Here is a 22,167-nt window from a genome sequence, read left to right on the forward strand (position 1 = left end):
GCACATTGTGACCTGGCAATATACAGTACATGTACATTCATGTAATTTTACATTTACATTTTAGTCATTTATTATCCAGAGCAATTTACAGGAGCAATTGGGGTTAAGTGCCTTGCTCAAGGACACGTCAACAGATTTTTCTGTCGACGTGTTCTGTCGATTAGTCAGCTCAGGGATTCGAACCTGCAACCTTTCGGATACTGGCCCCAACGCCCTTAACCGCTAGTAGTTAATTACATATTTCTCAGAAAGAAAGAGTGATGGAGGAAGAAGGAATGATTAGTTGATTGGGCTTTATATTGCCAAATACTTCAGCCACCCAAGCCATAGACAGTTCACTCTGCTACCATCCGACAAACGGTACCAGAGAATCAGCTCTCAGACCAACTGGCTCCGAGACAGCTTCTAACCCCAAGCCATCAGACTGCTAAATAGCCGTAAGACTGCTAAATACTTAAATGGTTACACAGACTATTTGCATTGACCCTATCTTGCACTGACCATTACAGCCATTACAGTGAGTCCATCCTCCTATAGCTCTTCCCACAAGCCTCCTCTGATACACACTCACGCACACTCCATTGACACTCACACACATGCATACCAACACACACACACACGCACACGCACACACACACACACACACACACACACACACACACACACACACACACACACATTTTCACACATCATAGGCTGAAGGCAGCGTAAAGTGACTAGGCATCAGAATGGATAATAAGAGTAAGAATAAAAAGATTAGCAACAGCATATGATGAGTGTGAAAGTGTGTGTGTGTGTATGTTTGTGTTGTATCGGTGTGTGTGGGGGTTTTGTGTGAGTGTCAATGTAGTAGTTAACATTTTTATTATCTCTGCATCGTTGGGAAGGGCTCTTAAGAAAACATTTCGGCTCATGTGATAAATCAAATTTGAAATGAACTGCGTGGATGAACAATTTCCTGAACTTCAGCAAGCTTGCAACAACTCCTAAAGCCAGTCTTATTGGAGCCATATTTTTTCTGTCACAATTGGTGCTTGAGGGAAAAATGTACAATTGCAAATTTGGAATAGCACTGCAACAGTGCATAAAGTTCGCTTGAGCTCTATGAATCACAGACACCATACAAATTGTAACAATTGGTGTTAATTAAAAATAGATGGTGATGTCATTCACCAAAATGGGTATTGAACATAATGTTGTCACTCATCCCCATTCCATAATATATTGAAATGCCAATGCTCCTAAGGTCTCCAGTGTGACATGCTCTTAGCAATCTATTATGCACATAATTGACAGGAAATATGCTCTAACCGGTAGTGGGATCCATCTAAATGAGAAGAGATGGATAGGATGTAATGCACCCCACAAATCAATTATCCTGCTCTGAATAGAAATTGAGTATACATTGAAAACAAATCCAAAAATTAACGAACATAGGAACAATGTTATTGTCCTGTCATTATAATCCAAATATGCTTGTGATTCCTGGATTTTGGAGGTCAGAGAAGAGACAAAGAGTGTGTTCTAGGGCCATGGTAGTTAGGACTATGAAACAGCATGGTCCCCCTGGGGTTCTGAGTTGTGTTCCGCTTAACAATCCAAATCCTCTAAATCCTCCTTGGCCTGTTTCAGCTCTTTGATTGCTCCTTGTATTTTTTATTACGTTGTATGACATTTTTTCAATTTGTACGTGTGCATGTATGTTTGAGAGATAGTGTGTTTGTGTCTGTGTGTGGAGAGAAACTGCTTGATATCCTACTGGGCATTCAGATTATCAAGGATGGTAATCTGTTTTTCCTGAATAGGTCTTTCCACCTTATGACAATATGATTCTTGGATGTGATCCACTATAGCACACATTGATCGAGGTAAAATGTCTATTGTATTTTCTGCATTCTCATGTGTGCGTGCGTGTGTCTGTGTATGTGTGTGCAATACAACCAGAAAGTAATTTATGCTATGATAAGCAACAACAAAAAGGAGAAAAGCACCCTGTCAGCGCCCATCAAAATGCCACTGTTTGATAGGCTAGGCAAGCACAGTAATCAATCTACTTTGAAACGTTATGCAAGGCTGCAGAGAGCTTCTAAAATGTATTGTTTGGGCTTCTCTGTCAATAACTCTACTGTAGCTTTCTGACATTTTAGAGTTTGGAGTGGTGGAGAGTTGCAGTGGTATGGCTGCTGCAAGCATACCTACCTTTATATAACAGTTAAATCATGAACAGATAAAAAATTATGTTGTACATTGTGCTCTGATTCAGTCATAGTTTTGCAGAACATAGCATATCTACCCTTTGACAGGAAGGGGCATACTATTCAATGTTATGCATAATATTCAATTGCATTCTCTGTTATTGCGGAGCACACACTGGTTGAATCAATGTTGTTTCCAGGTCATTTCAATTAAATTACGTTGAACCAATGTGGAATAGATGTTGAATTGACGTCTGTGCCCAGTGGGTTTTTAGGAGCCTGTCACTTTGTTTCCCCCTTGGTTTCAAGTTTTACCCCATAAGAGAGTGACACCAAGGGTAAGATATACAGTACATCTGTCTAATTTCCTGCTTGTCAACTTGTCATCTGGCACTGAATCAACATTAAAGACAGGAAAATGTTGTCACATTGTCAATCGCAAAGTGTTGTAGTGTTGGCTGAACAGGAAGGGGGAAATAGGATGTTTAAGGACTCTAAACACATTTTACTTGGTGATTTGATGATTCGATTTACCCATCACTGAATTCTATGTCAATGTAATTGTATCAATATCTGTAGCTCTTTGCTCACCATGAACTATTTGACTCTTCCCACATCTTCGATAACCCCTATTCACATGAGATTGGACTTCATGCAAGCTGCTAACGCAACCCCCCACCTTCAAGCTTAGAGTTTTCTAACCAAGCCAGAGACTGAGTGAAATTCGTTTGAGGTAAATGCCAAGAGTTTTTTTCTCTTAATCTCCTTTGCTTAGTAGCATCTCATCTGGCTTATTGGAATCATGTGAAAGTACCACTGAACACTGCCGGTCATCTCATAATGGGAAGAAAAGGCGATTAAAAAGAGGAAAGTCACCCTTTTCAAGAGCACTCTCTTTAAAAAATTCTTAAAGTCAGACGTGTAGTCGGAACTAAAAGCACCCTCACATTTGACTACCCTAATTATGCCATAGATTGAAGTTTGGGCTGGGAGAGAGGCCACTACTGCGACTTTTATAAGGGAAATGTTATTCTCTAGCAGAAAGTGGGGCGCAGGCACAGTTTGAAAAAAAGTCCATTAGCGTCTCACCTCTTTTGAAAGGAAACAAAGCCTTTAAAGTTCCTTAAAAGAAAATGTGTCTAATAAGCCGGTCATGGTACACGTCACAGATGGATATAACAAGGAGGTACTTATACAAGTGCTGCTTAGAAAGGCCTGCTGTGCTCTGGCCCAATTACAGCTTACTTAGCTGAGCGCCGCAGAACATGTATGTGCTAGCGTGACACACGTGAAGTTAAGATATTTATGAGCTGCTCACATGGTTGAAGCTGGTTGAGAGAATACCAAGGGTGTGAAAAGCTGTGATCAAGGCAAAGGGTGGCTACTTTGAAGAATCTCAAACATTTGTTTAACACTTTTTTGGTTACTTTGTGAATCCATATGTGTTATTTCATAGTTTTGCTGTCTTCACCATTATTCTATAATGTAGAAAATAGTAAAAATAAAGAAAAACCCTTGAATGAGTAGATGTGTCCAAACTTTTGACTGGTACTGTACATGGACCTTGGCTGGTTCATTAAACCCGCAAATTCAGACGAACAAGGTATAATGGGTCCGCACACAAAAAGATGTTGCTTAAAGTTGACCTCAATTTTTTATAATTTTATTATTTTCACTGCATCGGCGATAGCGTACACAGACGTTCCGGCTTTGCAGCCTTCTTCAGTGTGTAGGTACAATTTGTGCAATTTTTTTAATATAATAATGCTTGACATACAATGAATGAAATCAATGCATGCTTGATGATTTACATGTGTAAATCTCTACTCAGAGTCTAGTTAAATTGTAATGAAAACTATTTTCTCTATGAGAACCCCCCCATCCCAACACTCACATACACACACACCGCAGTGTCTCTCGCCCCTACTGTTCCTGAAATCTTTGTCCTGATTCTCTTGCAGGTGACAGAGACTCGTACTGGCCCGCTGGGATGCAGCAGCTATGATAATCTGGACTCAGTGAGCTCCGTCCTCCTGCAGAGCCAAGAGAGCAAGCTCCATCTGCAAGGTAAACATACCCGACTGTATCTCTTACCGTACTTTCACTACGGGAGGCTACATTGGCTGGGGGGGGTTAAGGCCGGGGTCAATTTTCCACTTTAGCCTCTAGTCCATTTTGGAAAAACACCTCTTATGGAGTTTTGCACGATTTGTGAAATTAATTTGAATATTTTGACTAATAAAACAGAGATGGAATTGAATTTGCTCCACAATTCCGCTCTCAGTGATCTTCTTCAATTACTTTGGTCTTGGGTCTCCTGTCCTAATGATAATAATATGGTCATACAGGTTACCAGAGACTTTTATCTGTAGCGTGTGTGGCCCATGAAGTAATCAAACCCACAAGCCTGATGTTGCTAGTGTTGTTCAAACCCAGTAAGCATCATAATATACTTCTCAAAAAAATAAAGGGAACACTTAATCAACACATCCTAGATCTGAATGAAAGACATAATCTTGTTAAATACTTTTTTCTTTACATAGTTCAATGTGCTGACAACAAAATCACACAAAAAAAATCTATGGAAATCCAATTTATCAACCCATGGAGGTCTGGATTTGGAGTCACACTCAAAATTAAAGTGGAAAACCACACTACAGGCGGATCCAACTTTGATGTAATGTCCTTAAAACAAGTCAAAATGAGGCTCAGTAGTGTGTGTGGCCTCCACGTGCCTGTATGACCTCCCTACAACGCCTGGGCATGCTCCTGATGAGGTGGCCGATGGTCTCCTGAGGGATCTCCTCCCAGACCTGGACTAAAGCATCCGCCAACTCCTGGACAGTCTGTGGTGCAACGTGGCGTTGGTGGATGGAGCAAGACATGATGTCCCAGATGTGCTCAATTGGATTCAGGTCTGGGGAACGGGCGGGCCAGTCCATAGCATCAATGCCTTCCTCTTGCAGGAACTGCTGACACACTCCAGCCACATGAGGTCTAGCATTGTCTTGCATTAGGAGGAACCCAGGGGCAACCGCACAAGCATATGGTCTCACAAGGGGTCTGAGGATCTCATCTCGGTACCTAATGGCAGTCAGGCTACCTCTGGCGAGCACATGGAGGGTTGTGCGGCCCCCCAAAGAAATGCCACCCCACACCATGACTGACCCACTGCCAAACCGGTCATGCTGGAGGATGTTGCAGGCAGCAGAACGTTCTCCATGGCGTCTCCAGACTCTGTCACGTCTGTCACGTGCTCAGTGTGAACCTGCTTTCATCTGTGAAGAGCACAGGGCGCCAGTGGCGAATTTGCCAATCTTGGTGTTCTCTGGAAAATGCCAAATGTCCTGCACGGTGTTGGGCTGTAAGCACAACCCCCACCTGTGGATGTCGGGCCCCCATACCACCCTCATGGAGTCTGTTTCTGACCGTTTGAGCAGACACATGCACATTTGTGGCCTACTGGAGGTCATTTTGCAGGGCTCTGGCAGTGCTTCTCTTGCTCCTCCTTGCACAAAGGCGGAGGTAGCGGTCCTGCTGCTGGGTTGTTGCCCTCCTACGGCCTCCTCCACGTCTCCTGATGTACTGGCCTGTCTCCTGGTAGCGCCTCCATGCTCTGGACACTACGCTGACAGACACAGCAAACCTTCTTGCCACAGCTCCCATTGATGTGCCATCCTGGATGAGCTGCACTACCTGAGCCACTTGTGTGGGTTGTAGACTCTGTCTCATGCTACCACTAGAGTGAAAGCACCGCCAGCATTCAAAAGTGACCAAAACATCAGCCAGGAAGCATAGGAACTGAGAAGTGGTCTGTGGTCCCCACCTGTAGAACCACTCCTTTATTGGGGGTGTCTTGCTAATTGCCTATAATTTCCACCTGTTGTCTATTCCATTTGCACAACAGCATGTGACATTTATTGTCAATCAGTGTTGCTTCCTAAGTGGACAATTTGATTTCACAGAAGTGTGATTGACTTGGAGTTACATTGTGTTGTTTAAGTGTTCCCTTTATTTTTTTGAGCAGTGTATTTTAACTTACCCAGACAATTCATCCTGGTCCTCTCAGTCAGTAGAGAAGATCTGACTAGCGTTGATCAAAGCGAAGGCTTGCATGCTGAATAATAGCACGAATGGTGTAAGCTCAAGTATGTATTGGAGCTCAGACTCTCTATTACTGGCACTCTGTATGGAGCTATGATATATAATGTTAGCACTCCATTTATACATTATATAGAACAGTGTTCTTCACTCCTGGTGGTGGAGGGCTGCAGTATGTGTGGGCTTTTGTTCCAGACCAGCAGTAGCACACCTAATTTAGCTAATACAGGTGTTGATTTGTTAATTAATTGAATCAAATGTGACAGTGCTAGGCAAGGACAAAAGTATGCTACCGCTGTGGCCTTTCAGGACTTGGTATGAATAACTTTGGCTAAGAAGATACAACAGACATCTTAGAATGTTCCATTATTTATATATTTATATATATATATATATATATAATTTATTTAGTACCAGTCAAAAGTTTGGACACCTACTGATCCCAGAGTTTTTCTTTATTTTGACTATTTTCTACATTGTAGAATAATAGTGAAGACATCAAAACTATTAAATAACACATATGAAATCATGTAGAAACCAAAAAAGTGTTAAACACTTCAAAATATATTGTATGTTTGAGATTCTTCAAATAGCCACCCTTTGCCTTGATGACAGCTTTGCACACTCTTGGCATTCTCTCAACCAGCTTCATGAGGTAGTCACCTGGATTGAATTTCAATTAACAGATGTGCCTTTGTGGAATTTCTTTCCTTAATGCGTTTGAGCCAATCAGTTGTGTTGTGACAAGTTAGAGGTGGTATACAGAAGATAGCCCTATTTGGTAAAATACCAAGTCCATATTATGGCAAGAAGAGCTCAAATAAGCAAAGAGACATCATTCCATTGTTACAATAAGATATGAAGGTCAGTCAATCCGGAACATTTCAAGAACTATGAAAGGTTCTTCAAGTGCAGATACAAAAACCATCAAGCGCTATGATGAAACTGGCTCTCATGAGGACCACCACAGGGAAGGAAGACCCAGAGTTCTCTGCTGCAGAGGATAAGTACATTAGGGTTACCAGCCTCAGAAATTGCAGCACAAATAAATGCTTCACAACATCTCAACATCAACTGTTCAGAGGAGACTGCGTGAATAAGGCTTTCATGGTCGAATTGCTGCAAAGAAAACACAACTACAGGACACCAATAATAAGAAGAGATTTGCTTGGGCCAAGAAACACGAGCAATGGATATTAGACAGGTGGAAATCTGCCCTTGGTCTGATGAGTCCAAATTTTAAATGTTTGGTTCCAACCGCCATCTCTTTGTGAGACGCAGAGTAGGTGAACGGATGATCTCCGCATGTGTAGTTCCCACGGTAAAGCATGGAGCAGGAGGGGTGCTTTGATGGTGTAGGGGTGCTTTGCTGCTGACACTGTGATTTATTTAGAATTCAAGGCACACTTAACCAGCATGGCTACCACAGCATTCTGCAGCGATACGCAATCCCATCTGGTTTGTGCTTAGTGGGACTATAATTTGTTTTTCAACAGGACAATGATCCAAAACAAACCTCCAGGCTGTGTAAGGGCTATTTTACCAAGAAGGGGAGTGATGGAGTGCTGCATCAGATGACCTGGCCTCCACAATCATCCGACCTCAACCCAATTGAGATGGTTTGGAAAAGCATTCCAGGTGACTACCTCATGAAGCTTGTTGAGAGAATGCCAAGAGTGTGCAAAGTTGTCATCAAGGCAAAGGGTGGCTATTTGAAGAATCTCTAATATACAATATATTTTGAATTGTTTAACACTTTTTTGGTTCCTACATGTTTCCATATGTGTTATTTCATATTTTTTATGTCTTCACTATTATTCTACAATGTAGAATAGAACATAAAGAAGGTGTGTCCAAACTTTTGACTGGTACTGCGTATCTGCTGATTCGATTAACTAAATTGCAGAAGTATATTTTTTGGCTTGGGTATACTTCGTTCACACACTGTATTAAAGAAGAAAATATTGACAGTAAATGCTATACAATTATCAGCTTTGAGTGACAACAAAATTAGGTCGCAAAGATAGAAAAGTAGACAAACGTAGTAATTAGCTGATTGCTTTTGAAGGAATCATTTGTGTCAACAGTTATCATCTCTTACTTTCCTCCTATGAATAATCATCTTCAACCGTGCCTTAGATATACCACAGCTCCCATTGGGACAGTGATGAAAGCCACTGTAAGAGTGGTCAAGATCTGAGACAAGCTATCCCTTTTTAATGTATGCAGTTTACCTTCAGTATAAAAAAAAAAAAAAATTCTGAGCTCTTTTTTAACTACACCACTGCATCTCTCCCTGAAGGGATCATTAAATGCTGTTTGAATACAGAGAATTACTCTGTCTGTCATAAACGCTTTCAAGTTCCTCCTGCCATTCGCTCAAAGGAAATCAATAGGTTTTAAAAGGGCTTAAATCACATGCAACCTCTGTATTGGCCTCTGTTGCTTGGAAGACTAACATTTTGTCATCCAACTGATATGTGACAGCCAGATGAACAGCCTGTATCTTTCAGGATGATACGATTTGGTGAGAAAGAGATGAGTTTTCAAATGCTGCTATTTCATGGTGTGTTTTGAAAGCTATTGTTTTCACATTATTCCAAAGTGGGTGATTATTTTAAAGTGTACTACAACTGAAATCTATCCTCCAAGAGCAATTATCATCTCCGAGTTACAGTTCATTAGAGAGCTTTTGTCATAAGATTGGTATTATAATGTGCCAACCATCACAAACTCCTCAAAAGTTATAACACTTCAATGTCATTCCTGAGCTGGTGACACCTCTTCAGTCTTAGAGAGTCTCTTTAGAGTATTAAGATTGAATTATTATTTCATCCAGCTGGTGGTATAAATGGCTGTGAAAGATCAGTATTTCCATGTGAAAATGGTGGATGAGCATCGAAAACGTTGCTATTATATTCTTGTTAGTATTAATGTGGGAACATTGAAGCCACTGCATGTCAAAAGCAGAAGCTTTGGATATGTACAGTATGCTACAGTAGTTGACATGACATTACCTCCAGACTTTCCTTTCATTGTTTGAAGTGTCAAATTCTACTAATTTAACCAATGCTGGTTATTTGTGCCATTTGACCCTCAGGTCCTATAAACTGCACCACAGAGTAATCTGTCATCTCTGTCTGCTGGTGTACCTCCTCTCCACACATCCCACTTGGTATCATAAAATATGGAGCTGAAGCCGAGAGGCAATATGCCCTCTGTGTATGTCAAGGCCCACATGCAGATGACAATAAGACACAGACAGCCTGTTCTCAAAAGGGTTTACTACTCTCAGCATATAAGGGAGGAGATTACATTTTGCACTTTGCAGCAGTCATTTTGTGGTTGTGGTGTGTGCATGTGTGTGTACATGTGCGTGCATGTGTGTAGCTTAAGTGTGTTTCAGAGTGCTTAGATACCAATGACACCAGTGGTGAAATGATAGAGATGGTGAGGTGATGGTTTCAATCTCACAGAAAGGGACGGTAGCAACATTCCAGCCAGACGACACTGACTTTATTTACAAGTGAATTACAAAAGGTAACTTTGAGGGAGTTGACGTAAATGTTGTTTTCCATTAATAAAATTGACTTCCAATTTCTCCCTCTGTTCCATAGAGCACACTGCAGGCAATAAAAATTGATGAAGGCTGTAGGGGAAAAAAATAGAACAACAATTATATGATTAGAAAATACATAAAGGGAGGGATGAAGAATTACCAGGACACTCATTTCAATTACAGTACGTTATTTTCAACCAGGGGCACTCAGAAAAATATAGTTCTGCAGAGCAGGCTGCCGACTGCATGATGTTAGGATAAGAGCCAGCCAATCGGGACCTTGGTTCATCAGTTTGGAAAATACAATTATTTCTCCTCATCCAATTTGTTTAAAAAATGATTTGGCCAATTCTCAGAATTCTCTCCAAAAAAGCAACTCTGGTGGCCAACTGTAGCTTGCACAATGGCTTGCTATTGATTTAATGCCCTAATGGATTTAATATTGGGACAATCCAGAGAAAATGTCCACAATAGCAATATCTACTGTCTGTTAGAGCACTAGGGATTTATATCAAACTGTGCCTGGTGGTGAAAAGAGTTGGGTGGATATATTAAAAAGACAGTCAATGTTCTTGGTACATTTAATGAACACCTTCTATGTGTCTCTCAAATGCCCATTGACCTTTTTAGACAATTATAGAAAGAACAAAAGTGCTGGCAGTTAAAATGTGAAGAGATCACATCTGGCCAAAGTATGAGATCACCCACAGTGTTAAGTAAAATAGCTTTTAAAGGTAAAATACAGTATGCCAGGTGTCCTGCTTTTCAATGGTCATGTCAATTAATTCTGTTTTGATATTAGGTTATATACTCAAGTTCTGAGAGCCATATGTTTTTGGAGCTTGGTGAGAGTGTGGTTGTCCTATGGTTATTTTTCATAGAACCTTCCCACAACTTTCTGGGAATGGTGCAGGATAGTTGCTTGGCTTTGGAACATTCTCAGAACATTTCAGGAACTTGTCATTTATTTATTTTCTTGGTATTTCATTCCATGATTACATTTTTATTTCAATTTTGGTAATGTTCTAGCAATAATAATTTGAGAACATGACTTTAAATAGAACTATGAGCAAACCTGTAAGAAACGTTATGCTGAAGTTGTGACGATCGTCGAAAGGAGTAGACCAAAGCGCAGCGTGGTAAGTGCTCATGTTCAAACTTTTATTTTAACTCAGAACACTAAAACAAAACAATAAACAACGGAAAACGAACGTCACGTTCTGCAGGCTAACTGAGCTGTACAAAAACAAGATCCCACAACTGAAAGTGGAAAAAAGGGCGGCCTAAGTATGACTCCCAATCAGAGACAAAAATAGACAGCTGCCTCTGATTGGAAACCATACTAGGCCAATAAAGAAAAAGACAACATAGAAATATAACACAGACTGCCCACCCCACACCCTGACCTAACAAAATAGAGAAATAAAACGTCTCTCTCAGGTCAGGGCGTGACAGTACCCCCCCCCCAAAGGTGCGGACTCCCGGCCGCAAACCTGAACCTATAGAGGAGTGGTGGCGGCTCCGGTTCGGGGCATAGCCCCCGCTCCGCCCACTGATCCCTCTGATTTTGTGCCACCGGACCGTGGAACGTCGTAGATCATCGCCTGAGGCTCCGGACTGCGGGCCGCCGCTGGAGGCTCCGGACTGCGGGCCGCCGCTGGAGGCTCCGGACTGCGGGCCGCCGCTGGAGGCTCCGGACTGCGGGCCGCCGCTGGAGGCTCCGGACTGCGGGCCGCCGCTGGAGGCTCCGGACTGCGGGCCGCCGCTGGAGGCTCCGGACTGCGGGCCGCCGCTGGAGGTTCCGGACTGCGGGCCGTAGCTGTAGGTTCCGGACTGCGGGCCGTAGCTGGAGGTTCCGGACTGAGGACAGTTGCTGCAGGCTCCATGCCATGGATCATCACTGCAGGCTCCGCGCTATGGATCACCACTGGAGGCTTTGTGCCATGGATTATCACTGGAGGCTCCGGGCCATGGATTATCACTGGAGGCTTTGTGCCATGGATCATCACTACATGCTCCGGGCCATGGATCATCACTGGAGGCTTTGTGCCATGGATCATCACTGGAGGCTTCGTGCCATGGATCATCACTGGAGGCTTCAGACCATGGATCATCACTGGAGGCTTCAGACCATGGATCATCACTGGAGGCTTCAGACCATGGATCATCACTGGAGGCTTCAGACCATGGATCATCACTGGAGGCTTCAGACCATGGATCATCACTGGAGGCTTCTTACGTGGAGCCAGAACAGGTCTCACTGAACTGGGGACTGTCGCCGGAAGCTCTGGACTGGGAACTGTCGCCGGAAGCTCTGGACTGGGAACTGTCGCCGGAAGCTCTGGACTGGGAACTGTCGCCGGAGGCCTGATGCGTGGGGCTGGCACAGGTGGCGCCAGACTGGTAGGTAACACGCACCTCAGGGTGAGTATGGAGAGCAGGAGCAGGACACACCGGACTGGAGAGACTCACTGGAGGCCGAGTGCGTGTAGCAGGTACAGGTGGCGCCAGACTGGTAACACGCACCTCAGGGCGAGTACGGGGAGCTGACTCAGGTGGCACTAAACTGATAACACATTCCTTTGGGGAAAATCCGTGCATCATCCACCAACTCACCAACTCTCCCATATCTCTCTTCTCCTGGATTGCCTCTGGTTCCCTCCTCGGCTCCACGTGCCCCCCCCCCAAAAAAGAATCTTGCTGTTTCTGTGGCCTTCTTTCCCGACTTTGTAGCTGTCCCTCCTTCGCTGCTTCCGCCTGCTTCCCTGGCAAGTTCTTGTCTCCTGCAACTATTCCTTCCAAAGTCCAGGATATACTCCTCCTAATCTCCTCAAAAGTCCACTGGTCCATACCACACTGCTTGGTCATATTGTGGTGGGATTTTCTGTGATGATCGTCGTCGAAAGGAGTAGACCAAAGCGCAGCGTGGTAAGTGCTCATGTTCAAACTTTTATTTTAATTCAGAAAACTAAAACAAAACAATAAACAACGGAACACAACCGTCACGTTCTGCAGGCTAACTGAGCTGTACAAAAATAAGATCCCACAACTGAAAGTGGAAAAAAGGGCTGCCTAAGTATAATTCCCAATCAGAGACAACGATAGACAGCTGCTTCTGATTGGAAACCATTCTTGGCCAATAACGAAAAAGACAACATAGAAATATAACACATAGACTGCCCACCCCACACCCTGACCTAACAAAATAGAGAAATTAAACATCTCTCTCGGGTCAGGGCGTGACAGAAGTACAAAAATTCCCACAGAAGATTTTTGCTTCTTAACATTCTTGAACTATTTGAGAACATTCCCAATGTAAAACTATTTGTTTTTAAATAACATTATTTGAACGTTACTAAAGTTTTATTTTGGTTTTTAATTTCTTAACACTCTCGGAACAATAATTGTTCGTAGAACCTTTAAAAGAATGTGAAAACCACAATAAATGTTTTATTTAAAAACATATACATTCTATTCTCAGCATCAACAAAACACTCTCTATCCTCTCTTGTTAAGTGTGTTGGCTGCACCCACTAATTGGCCACACCTTCAAATAACCTATAATTTCCGTTCTCAGAACGTTAATAAAACCCCCCAGGCAAACTTTTAGGGAACCATAGTAAAACGTTCTCAGTACCTCCCTGCAACCTAAACATTAACATTCCCAGAACAGGCAAAATGTTCACTTCCACTCTCAGAATGTTTAAAAAAATGATTTTACCGGTAAGAAAACGTATGACTTCAATTCCCAGAACCAATGGGAAACCAAAAACATATGTTTCCACAACTTCCAGGGAACCAAATGTGTTAGCTGGTATAGCTTCATGTTTGTTATACAATGTGTAATGCACAGTTTAACGTGGCCAGGTCAATTGACTAGGAAATGTAGCCTATAGGGCATAGATCTTTTTTCCTAACCAGGTCTTATGGTTCGATTCCCACGGGGGACCAGTACGGAGAAAAAAAATGTATGAAATGTATGCATTCACTACTGTAAGTCGCTCTGGATAAGAGCGTCTGCTAAATGACTAAAATGTAAATGTAAAATGGTCAGGAAAAACAGCTGGTCATAGTCACATACTCACTACTGTACACTAGTTGGCTGTTGACACAGTTCATTTGGAGAGATTTCAGATGGAGATCCATCAGCTGTCAGCCAGGCCTTGCTGGTTGAGACAGAAGCACTATAGCTAGACCAGGGCCCTTGGCCCGGGCTTTGTAGGCTAGGCCTCAACATCCCCTCCAAAGTCAGGACCAGAGGTAAGGCTAGGGCAGAAGAGATCATTACCTCCGCAGTGGAGTAGGGGAGAGGTGTGGAGAGGCCTTCCGCTGAATCCTAATATTGTATTATCTCAGGGGAAGGCCCTGCAGGAGCCCAGTCCCTGCACACTGCAGGGGCTTAACTGAGAGTTAGGGTGAAAGAACGGATCATTGTTCAGGACCAGCAATGGGGGTCAGAAGGGAGGAGATGAGCCGTGCCGAGTAGGCCTCCCAGCTAGCACATAAAGTTATGAAAACCATTTTTATTTTTTTATTTTTTATTAACCCATCCATCAGTCCCCTCTTCGGAGGACACATATCTTTTTTTGTTTTTTACAGGTTCTTTTACATATACACAACCGTTCAAAAGTCTGGAGTCACTTAAATGTTCTCGTTTTGAAAGAAAAGCACATTTTTTGGCCATTAATAAAAATAACATCAAATTGATCAGAAGAACAGTGTAGACATTGTTAATGTTGCAAATGAGTATTGTAGCTGTAAATGGCAGATTTTTTTATGGAATATCTACATAGGCGTTAAGAGGCCCATTATCACTCCTGTGTTCCAATGGCAGGTTCTGTTAGCTAATCCAAGTTTATCTGGTTAGAGCCAGTTGCGTTGTTCTGTGAAGGGAGTAGTATACAGCGTTGTATGAAATCTTCAGTTTCTTGGCAATTTCTCGCGTGGAATAGCCTTCATTTCTCAGAATAAGAATAGACTGATGTGGTTCAGAAGAAAGTTATTTGTTTCTGGCCATTTTGAGCCTGTAATTGAACCCACAAATGCTGATGCTCCAGATATTTAACTAGTCTAAAGAAGGCCAGTTTTATTGCTTCTTTAATCAGGACAACAGTTTTCAGCTGTGCTAACATAATTGCAAAAGTGTTTTCTAATGATCAATTAGCCTTTTTAAAATGATAAACTTGGATTAGCTAACAAACCATACCATTGGAACACAGGTGTAATGGTTGCTGATAATGGGCCTCTGTACACCAATGTAAATATTAAAAATCTGCCATTTCCAGGTACAATAGTCATTTACAACATTAACAATGCCTACACTGTATTTCTGATCAATTTTATTTTATTTTAATGGACAAAAAATTAGCTTTTCTTTCAAAAACAAGGACATTTCTATGTGACCCCAAACTTTCGAATAGTAGTTTACATACATTTTACATAGACATTTTACATACACATTTTGCATAAATATTTTGCATAAACATTTTACATACATGGTGCTTTTATATAAAGCAATCACGTAACAATAATAGATTACCAATCATAAACTCTTTAATCGCACCCCTTAGCCCACCCCACCTATCACCATAGACCACCCTCATTTTGGTTTCCATGTTCCATATATTTTTCAATTGTGCTGTGATGTTTTACATACATTTTGAACCTTTCTAATCGTATAGTATCCACAGATTGTGAGCTCAAGATGAGTATTATTATATTATTTATTGACTGACTATGGCTTTCTAAATCGCACCACAGTGCTATTTGTAAGGTTCATTTTAAGTGAATGTTGTTGTTTTTGGTACCAGTTTATGAACCATGTGCCATGGAATCGGTATATTGAAAATCTCTTCCCATTTATTTTGCAAGCTGTATGGCACAGCTGTCAACATTTTTGTCCTCAAATTAAACTGGTTTATTTATCTAATTCCTTTCAGCCGATTTGTATCTTTAATACACAGTACCAGTCAAAAGACTATGAAAAACACATATGGAATCATGTAGTAACCAAACAAGTGTTAAACAAAATATATTTTATATTTGAGATTCTTCAAAGTGGCCACCATTTGCCTTGATGACAGCTTTGCGCACTCTTGGCATTCTCTCAACCAGCTTAATGAGGTAGTCACCTGGAATGCATTCCAATTAACAGGTGTGCCTTGTTAAAAGTTAATTTATGGAATTTCTTTCATTCTTAATGTATTTGAGCCAATCAGTTGTAGGGGTGATATACAGAATAGAGCGCGATTTGGTAAAAGACGAAGTCCATATTATGGCAAGAATAACTTAAATAAGCAAAGAGAAATGACAGTCCATCATTACTTTAAGACATGAAGGTCAGTCAATCTGGAAAATGTTCAAGTGTAGTCACAAAAACCATCAAGCGCTATGATGAAACTGGCCCTCATGAGGAACGCCACAGGAAAGGAAGACCCAGAGTTACCTCTGCTGCAGAGGATAAGTTCATTACAGTTACCAGCCTCAGAAACTGCATCCCAAATAAATGCTTCACAGAGTTAAAGTAACAGACACATCACAACATCAACTGTTCAGAGGAGACTGCGTGAATCAGGCCTTCATGGTTGAATTGCTGCAAAGAAACCACTACTGAAGAACTCCAATAAGAAGAAGAGACTTGCATGAGCCAAGAAACACGAGCAATGGACATTAGACCGGTGGAAATCTGTCCTTTGGTCTGATGAGTGTTGTGGAAATTCTACTCAATAATGAGGAGAGACAACGTCCATCACCAATCAGGATATTACTTTATTCAAAAGTATTAATAACATAGAATCATTATTGCAATAATGAAGCTTGTCGACGAACCATCTGTAGGTGGTTCGTTGAGATGCCCAATGAGTGGATTTGAGTCACATCATTTAATAGCAAAGTCTATCCTCCTGGATGTTCATGACAAACAACAGATGTATGGAATGGGTCAGAAGGTTAAGATTTGTATGAAAGATACTTAGAATTCACAGCAGACAGTATCTACTGTAAAAATCGTTCTCATTATGTAGAGACCAAGGACTGGACCTGGAGTCATCTCTCCCTGGTACCTTATAGTACAGAAACATTAACTCATGCTATGGAATGTTGTCTCTATCACCAATCGATCGTAAATCCACTGTCAGTGTTAAATCTCCCAGAGGACCACTTTCAGTCCACACACACAGATGATAGTGTTCTAAAAAAACAATGATGTTGCATAAATCAACCATTTGTTGCAATAACAGTATGTTAACATAATCTTGTCATTTCTGTTTTGACATGAGTCCAAATTTGAGATTTTTGGTTCCAACCGCCGTGTCTTTGTGAGACACAGAGTAGGTGAACGGATGATCTCTGCATGTGTGGTTCCCACCGTGAAGCATGGAGCGGGAGGTGTGATGGTGTGGGAGTACTTTGCTGGTGACACTGTCAATGATTTATTTAGAATTCAAGGCACACTTAACCAGCATGGCTACCACAGCCTTCTGCAGCGATACGCCATCCCGTCTTGTTTGTGCTTAGTGGGACTATCATTTGTTTTTCAACAGGATAATGACCCAGCACACCTCCAGGCTGTGTAAGGGCTGTTTGACCAATAAGTAGAGTGATGGAATGCTCCATCAGATGACCTGGCCTCCACAATCACCAGAACTCAACCCAGTTGAGATGGTTTGGGATGAGTTGGACTGCAGAGTGAAGGAAAAACAGCCACCAAGTGCTCAGCATATGTGGGAACTCCTTCTAGACTGTTGGAAAAGCATTCCAGGTGAAGCTGGTTGAGAGAATGCTAAGAGTATACAAATCTGTCATCAAGGCAAAGGGTGGTTACTTTGAAGAATCTAAAATGTATTTTGATCTGTTTCTCACTTTTTTGTTTACTACATGATTCCATATGTGTTATTTCATAGTTTTGATGTCTTCACTATTATTCTACAATGTCGAACATAGTACAAATAAAGAAAAACCCTTGAATGAGTAGGTGTGTCCAAACTTTTGACTGGTACTGTATGGCAGGCAAACACGTTCCCTACCTTCTCCCTTTTCCACTTGCCTCCTCCATTTTTGTGGTAATGCTGCAATCAATTGGTGGTAAGTTTGGATTGAGCAGAAATTCCCATATATTTTTGATAGCTGCGTATATGACATAACTTCATGGTTTCTATTCATAATATCATTAATAAATATGATACACATTTGAAACATTTTTTTCCATAAAGAATGTTTTTCTATTAATCAGTATATTTGAGTTAAACCATAACATTTCTTATAATATTTGTTCTATCTTTTCTGGAGGATTAGGGCTAGGGGGCAGTATTGACACGGCTGGATAAAAAACATACCCGATTTAATCTGGTTACCACTCCTACCCAGTAACTAGAATATGCATATACTTATTACATATGGATAGAAAACACCCTACATTTTCTAAAACTGTTTGAATGGTGTCTGTGAGTATAACAGAACTCAAATGGCAGGTCAAAACCTGAGAGATTCCTTTACAGGAAGTGGCCTGTCTGACCATTTGTTGAACTTCTTTTCCATCTCTATCATTTACTAAGGATCTCTGCTCTAACGTGACACTTCCCACGTCGTCCATAGGCGCTCAGAGCCCGGGAAAAAACAGAATGTCGTCATTCCAGCCCCAGGCTGAAACACATTATCGCCTTTCTCAAGTGGCCGATCAAGGGACACGGGCTTATGCGCGTGACCCCGACCGCCCCGCCTTTGGGATTTTTTTCCTCTGTTTGCCGAAAAGGAGATTCCCTGTCGGAATATTATCGCTTTTCTACGAGAAAAGTGTCGTAAAAATTGATTTTAAACAGCGGTTGACATGCTTCAAAGTACGGTAATGGAATATTTAGAATTTTATTGTCACGAATTGCGCCATGCGCGTGACACTTCTTTACTATTTCTGATAGTGTCTGGAACGCACGAACAAAACGCCGCTATTCGGATATAACGATGGATTATTTTGGACCAAACCAACATTTGTTATTGAAATAGCAGTCCTGGGTGTGCATTCTGACGAAGACAACAAAAGGTAATCAAACTTTTATAATAGTAAATATGATTATGGTGAGTGCTAAACTTGCCGGGTGTCTAAATAGCGAGCCCGTGAAGCCTGGGCTATGTACTTAGAATATTGCAAAATGTGCTTTCACCAAAAAGCTATTTTAAAATCGGACATATCGAGTGCATAGAGGAGGTCTGTATCTATAATTCTTAAAATAATTGTTATGCTTTTTGTGAACGTTTATCGTGAGTAATTTAGTAAAATGTTAGCGAATTCCCCGGAAGTTTGCGGGGGTATGCTAGTTCTGAACGTCACATGCTAATGTAAAAAGCTGGTTTTTGATATAAATATGAACTTGATTGAACAAAACATGCATGTATTGTATAACATAATGTCCTAGGGTTGTCATCTGATGAAGATCATCAAAGGTGAGTGCTGCATTTAGCTGTCTTCTGGGTTTTGGTGACATTATATGCTGGCTTGAAAAATGGGTGTCTGATTATTTCTGGCTTGGTACTCTGCTGACATAATCTAATGTTTTGCTTTCGTTGTAAAGCCTTTTTGAAATCGGACAGTGTGGTTAGATTAACGAGAGTCTTGTCTTTAAATGGCTGTAAAATAGTCATATGTTTGAGAAATTGAAGTAATAGGATTTTTAACGTTTTGAAAATAGCGCCACTGGATTACACTGGCTGTTACGTAGGTGGGACGAATTCGTCCCGCCTAGCCTAGAGAGGGTAGGTGAACGGATGATCTCTGCATGTGTGGTTCCCACCGTGAAGCATGGAGCGGGAGGTGTGATGGTGTGGGAGTACTTTGCTGGTGACACTGTCAATGATTTATTTAGAATTCAAGGCACACTTAACCAGCATGGCTACCACAGCCTTCTGCAGCGATACGCCATCCCGTCTTGTTTGTGCTTAGTGGGACTATCATTTGTTTTTCAACAGGATAATGACCCAGCACACCTCCAGGCTGTGTAAGGGCTGTTTGACCAATAAGTAGAGTGATGGAATGCTCCATCAGATGACCTGGCCTCCACAATCACCAGACCTCAACCCAGTTGAGATGGTTTGGGATGAGTTGGACTGCAGAGTGAAGGAAAAACAGCCACCAAGTGCTCAGCATATGTGGGAACTCCTTCTAGACTGTTGGAAAAGCATTCCAGGTGAAGCTGGTTGAGAGAATGCTAAGAGTATACAAATCTGTCATCAAGGCAAAGGGTGGTTACTTTGAAGAATCTAAAATGTATTTTGATCTGTTTCTCACTTTTTTGTTTACTACATGATTCCATATGTGTTATTTCATAGTTTTGATGTCTTCACTATTATTCTACAATGTCGAACATAGTACAAATAAAGAAAAACCCTTGAATGAGTAGGTGTGTCCAAACTTTTGACTGGTACTGTATGGCAGGCAAACACGTTCCCTACCTTCTCCCTTTTCCACTTGCCTCCTCCATTTTTGTGGTAATGCTGCAATCAATTGGTGGTAAGTTTGGATTGAGCAGAAATTCCCATATATTTTCGATAGCTGCGTATATGACATAACTTCATGGTTTCTATTCATAATATCATTAATAAATATGATACACATTTGAAACATTTTTTTCCATAAAGAATGTTTTTCTATTAATCAGTATATTTGAGTTAAACCATAACATTTCTTATAATATTTGTTCTATCTTTTCTGGAGGATAAAACTGAAAGTGTAACCTGCTTCATATGGTTTGTTTAAGGGCTATACTTTAAACAACATTTCATTTTCAATTAGTCGGAAATGAGAAGTTGTCATCTGTATAAAGGCAATTTTTGAACAAACGATTTGCCTTACTTAATAAATCTAATGGAGAATCATCTTGGGTTTAAGTATAACTTAAGTATGAATTAAGCTTTTAGTGAGAGGTTCAAAGCTTTAATATTGAATAATTTTAGACCCACAAACTCATATTCATTATATAAATAGGCATGTTTAATTTAGTGTAGCTTAGTGTTCCAAATAAAATGTTTTTTTTCCACTAATTAAAATATAAGTTGTCTGAAGTAGGTAGCGCCGTTAGTAAGTAAACTGTGATAGGACTAAAGAGTTAATCAATGTGATTTTTTTCCATAAATAGACAAGTATTTACCTCTCCATGGTTGCAGAATCTTATCCATTTTTGCAAACTTTCTATTGAGATTGACTGGTAAGTTCATTTGTATTTTTGAGATGTGAATACCAAGTATGTCTACTTCACCATATGCCCATTTTATTGGTCAACTGCAAGGTAGTGTAAACACTGTCTTTTAACGATCCAATACGTAATGTGGTACACTTGTCATAATTAGTTTTTTGTCCAGAGAGACTAGAAACGTGATCAAGATCTTCAATGAGACTGTGTATGGATCCAGATTGCGGACTAAATAAAAAACTTGAGTCATCGGCATACATTGATACTTTTGTTTTTATCCCCTGGATTTCTAACAACCTTGATGTTCTTATTGGATCTAATTTTAATAGCTAGCATTTCAATTGCCATAATAAATAGGTATGTAGACAACTGACATGTTTTACTCCTCTTAAAAGCTCAATACTTTTTGAGAAATAACCATTATTTACTATTTTACATCTGGGGTTGCTGTACATAACTTTAACCCATTGTATAAGAAATTCACCGAAATTAAAGTAATCCAGGCATTTATATATAAATTCTAGTCGTACTTTATCAAACACCAGGCCTGGTCTTCACAGCAGATTTTGAAATGTATCTTTGATTTTTCATAATGTTCAATTGTTTCAAGTAATTGTCCTATATTATCTCCAATATGTGACCGTCTGGCTCAAATTGGTCTTATGTAGCAAAATTTGAAAATGTGTTTTTTATATTGGATAAAAGTAGACTCAGAGCTACAAAATGGTATATCATACACTGCATTTGAGGAACAATGGGAAAGCAATTTTCCTTTGAAAGTTGATAAACTTGTAACCTCACTTTTGAGAATATGGCCTTTAAATGTTTTGGTACTAATGCTGGAAAGCCCTTCTTTGTGTACACCCATTCAGCATCATTCACACTTAAGCTTTATGCCCACCCATCTCTTTAAGAGTTAATCTGAGCGTTCTGAACTAACAACAGCAGTCAAGCACTCCTGTAAAGACCTTTATTTTACACAGATTCAAAATAGCTATTGATAACAAATGTGTTTTTTGTGGTTTTGACCCAGAGACTCATGACTATTTATTTTGGGACTGTTCTTATGTCAGAAGATTTTGGAGTAAGTTCGATTTTATTTTAAAAGAAACTACTATTAATGTTAATTTGAAAG

General features: G+C 40.7%; 1 protein-coding gene across 1 annotated transcript in view; it reads left to right on the plus strand.

Annotated features, from left to right (window-relative positions):
- LOC106565751 (BMP/retinoic acid-inducible neural-specific protein 1) overlaps positions 1-22,167 on the plus strand; it is a 168,126-nt gene that overhangs the window by 90,613 nt on the left and 55,346 nt on the right. Inside the window, exon 5 of the mRNA XM_014133232.2 lies at positions 4,157-4,262. Within this exon, the coding sequence (XP_013988707.1) occupies positions 4,157-4,262 (106 nt within the window). The remainder of the gene's footprint in view (positions 1-4,156; positions 4,263-22,167) is intronic.

This window comes from Salmo salar, chromosome ssa01 (genome assembly GCF_905237065.1).
Source record: "Salmo salar chromosome ssa01, Ssal_v3.1, whole genome shotgun sequence".
Lineage (NCBI taxonomy): Eukaryota > Metazoa > Chordata > Actinopteri > Salmoniformes > Salmonidae > Salmo > Salmo salar.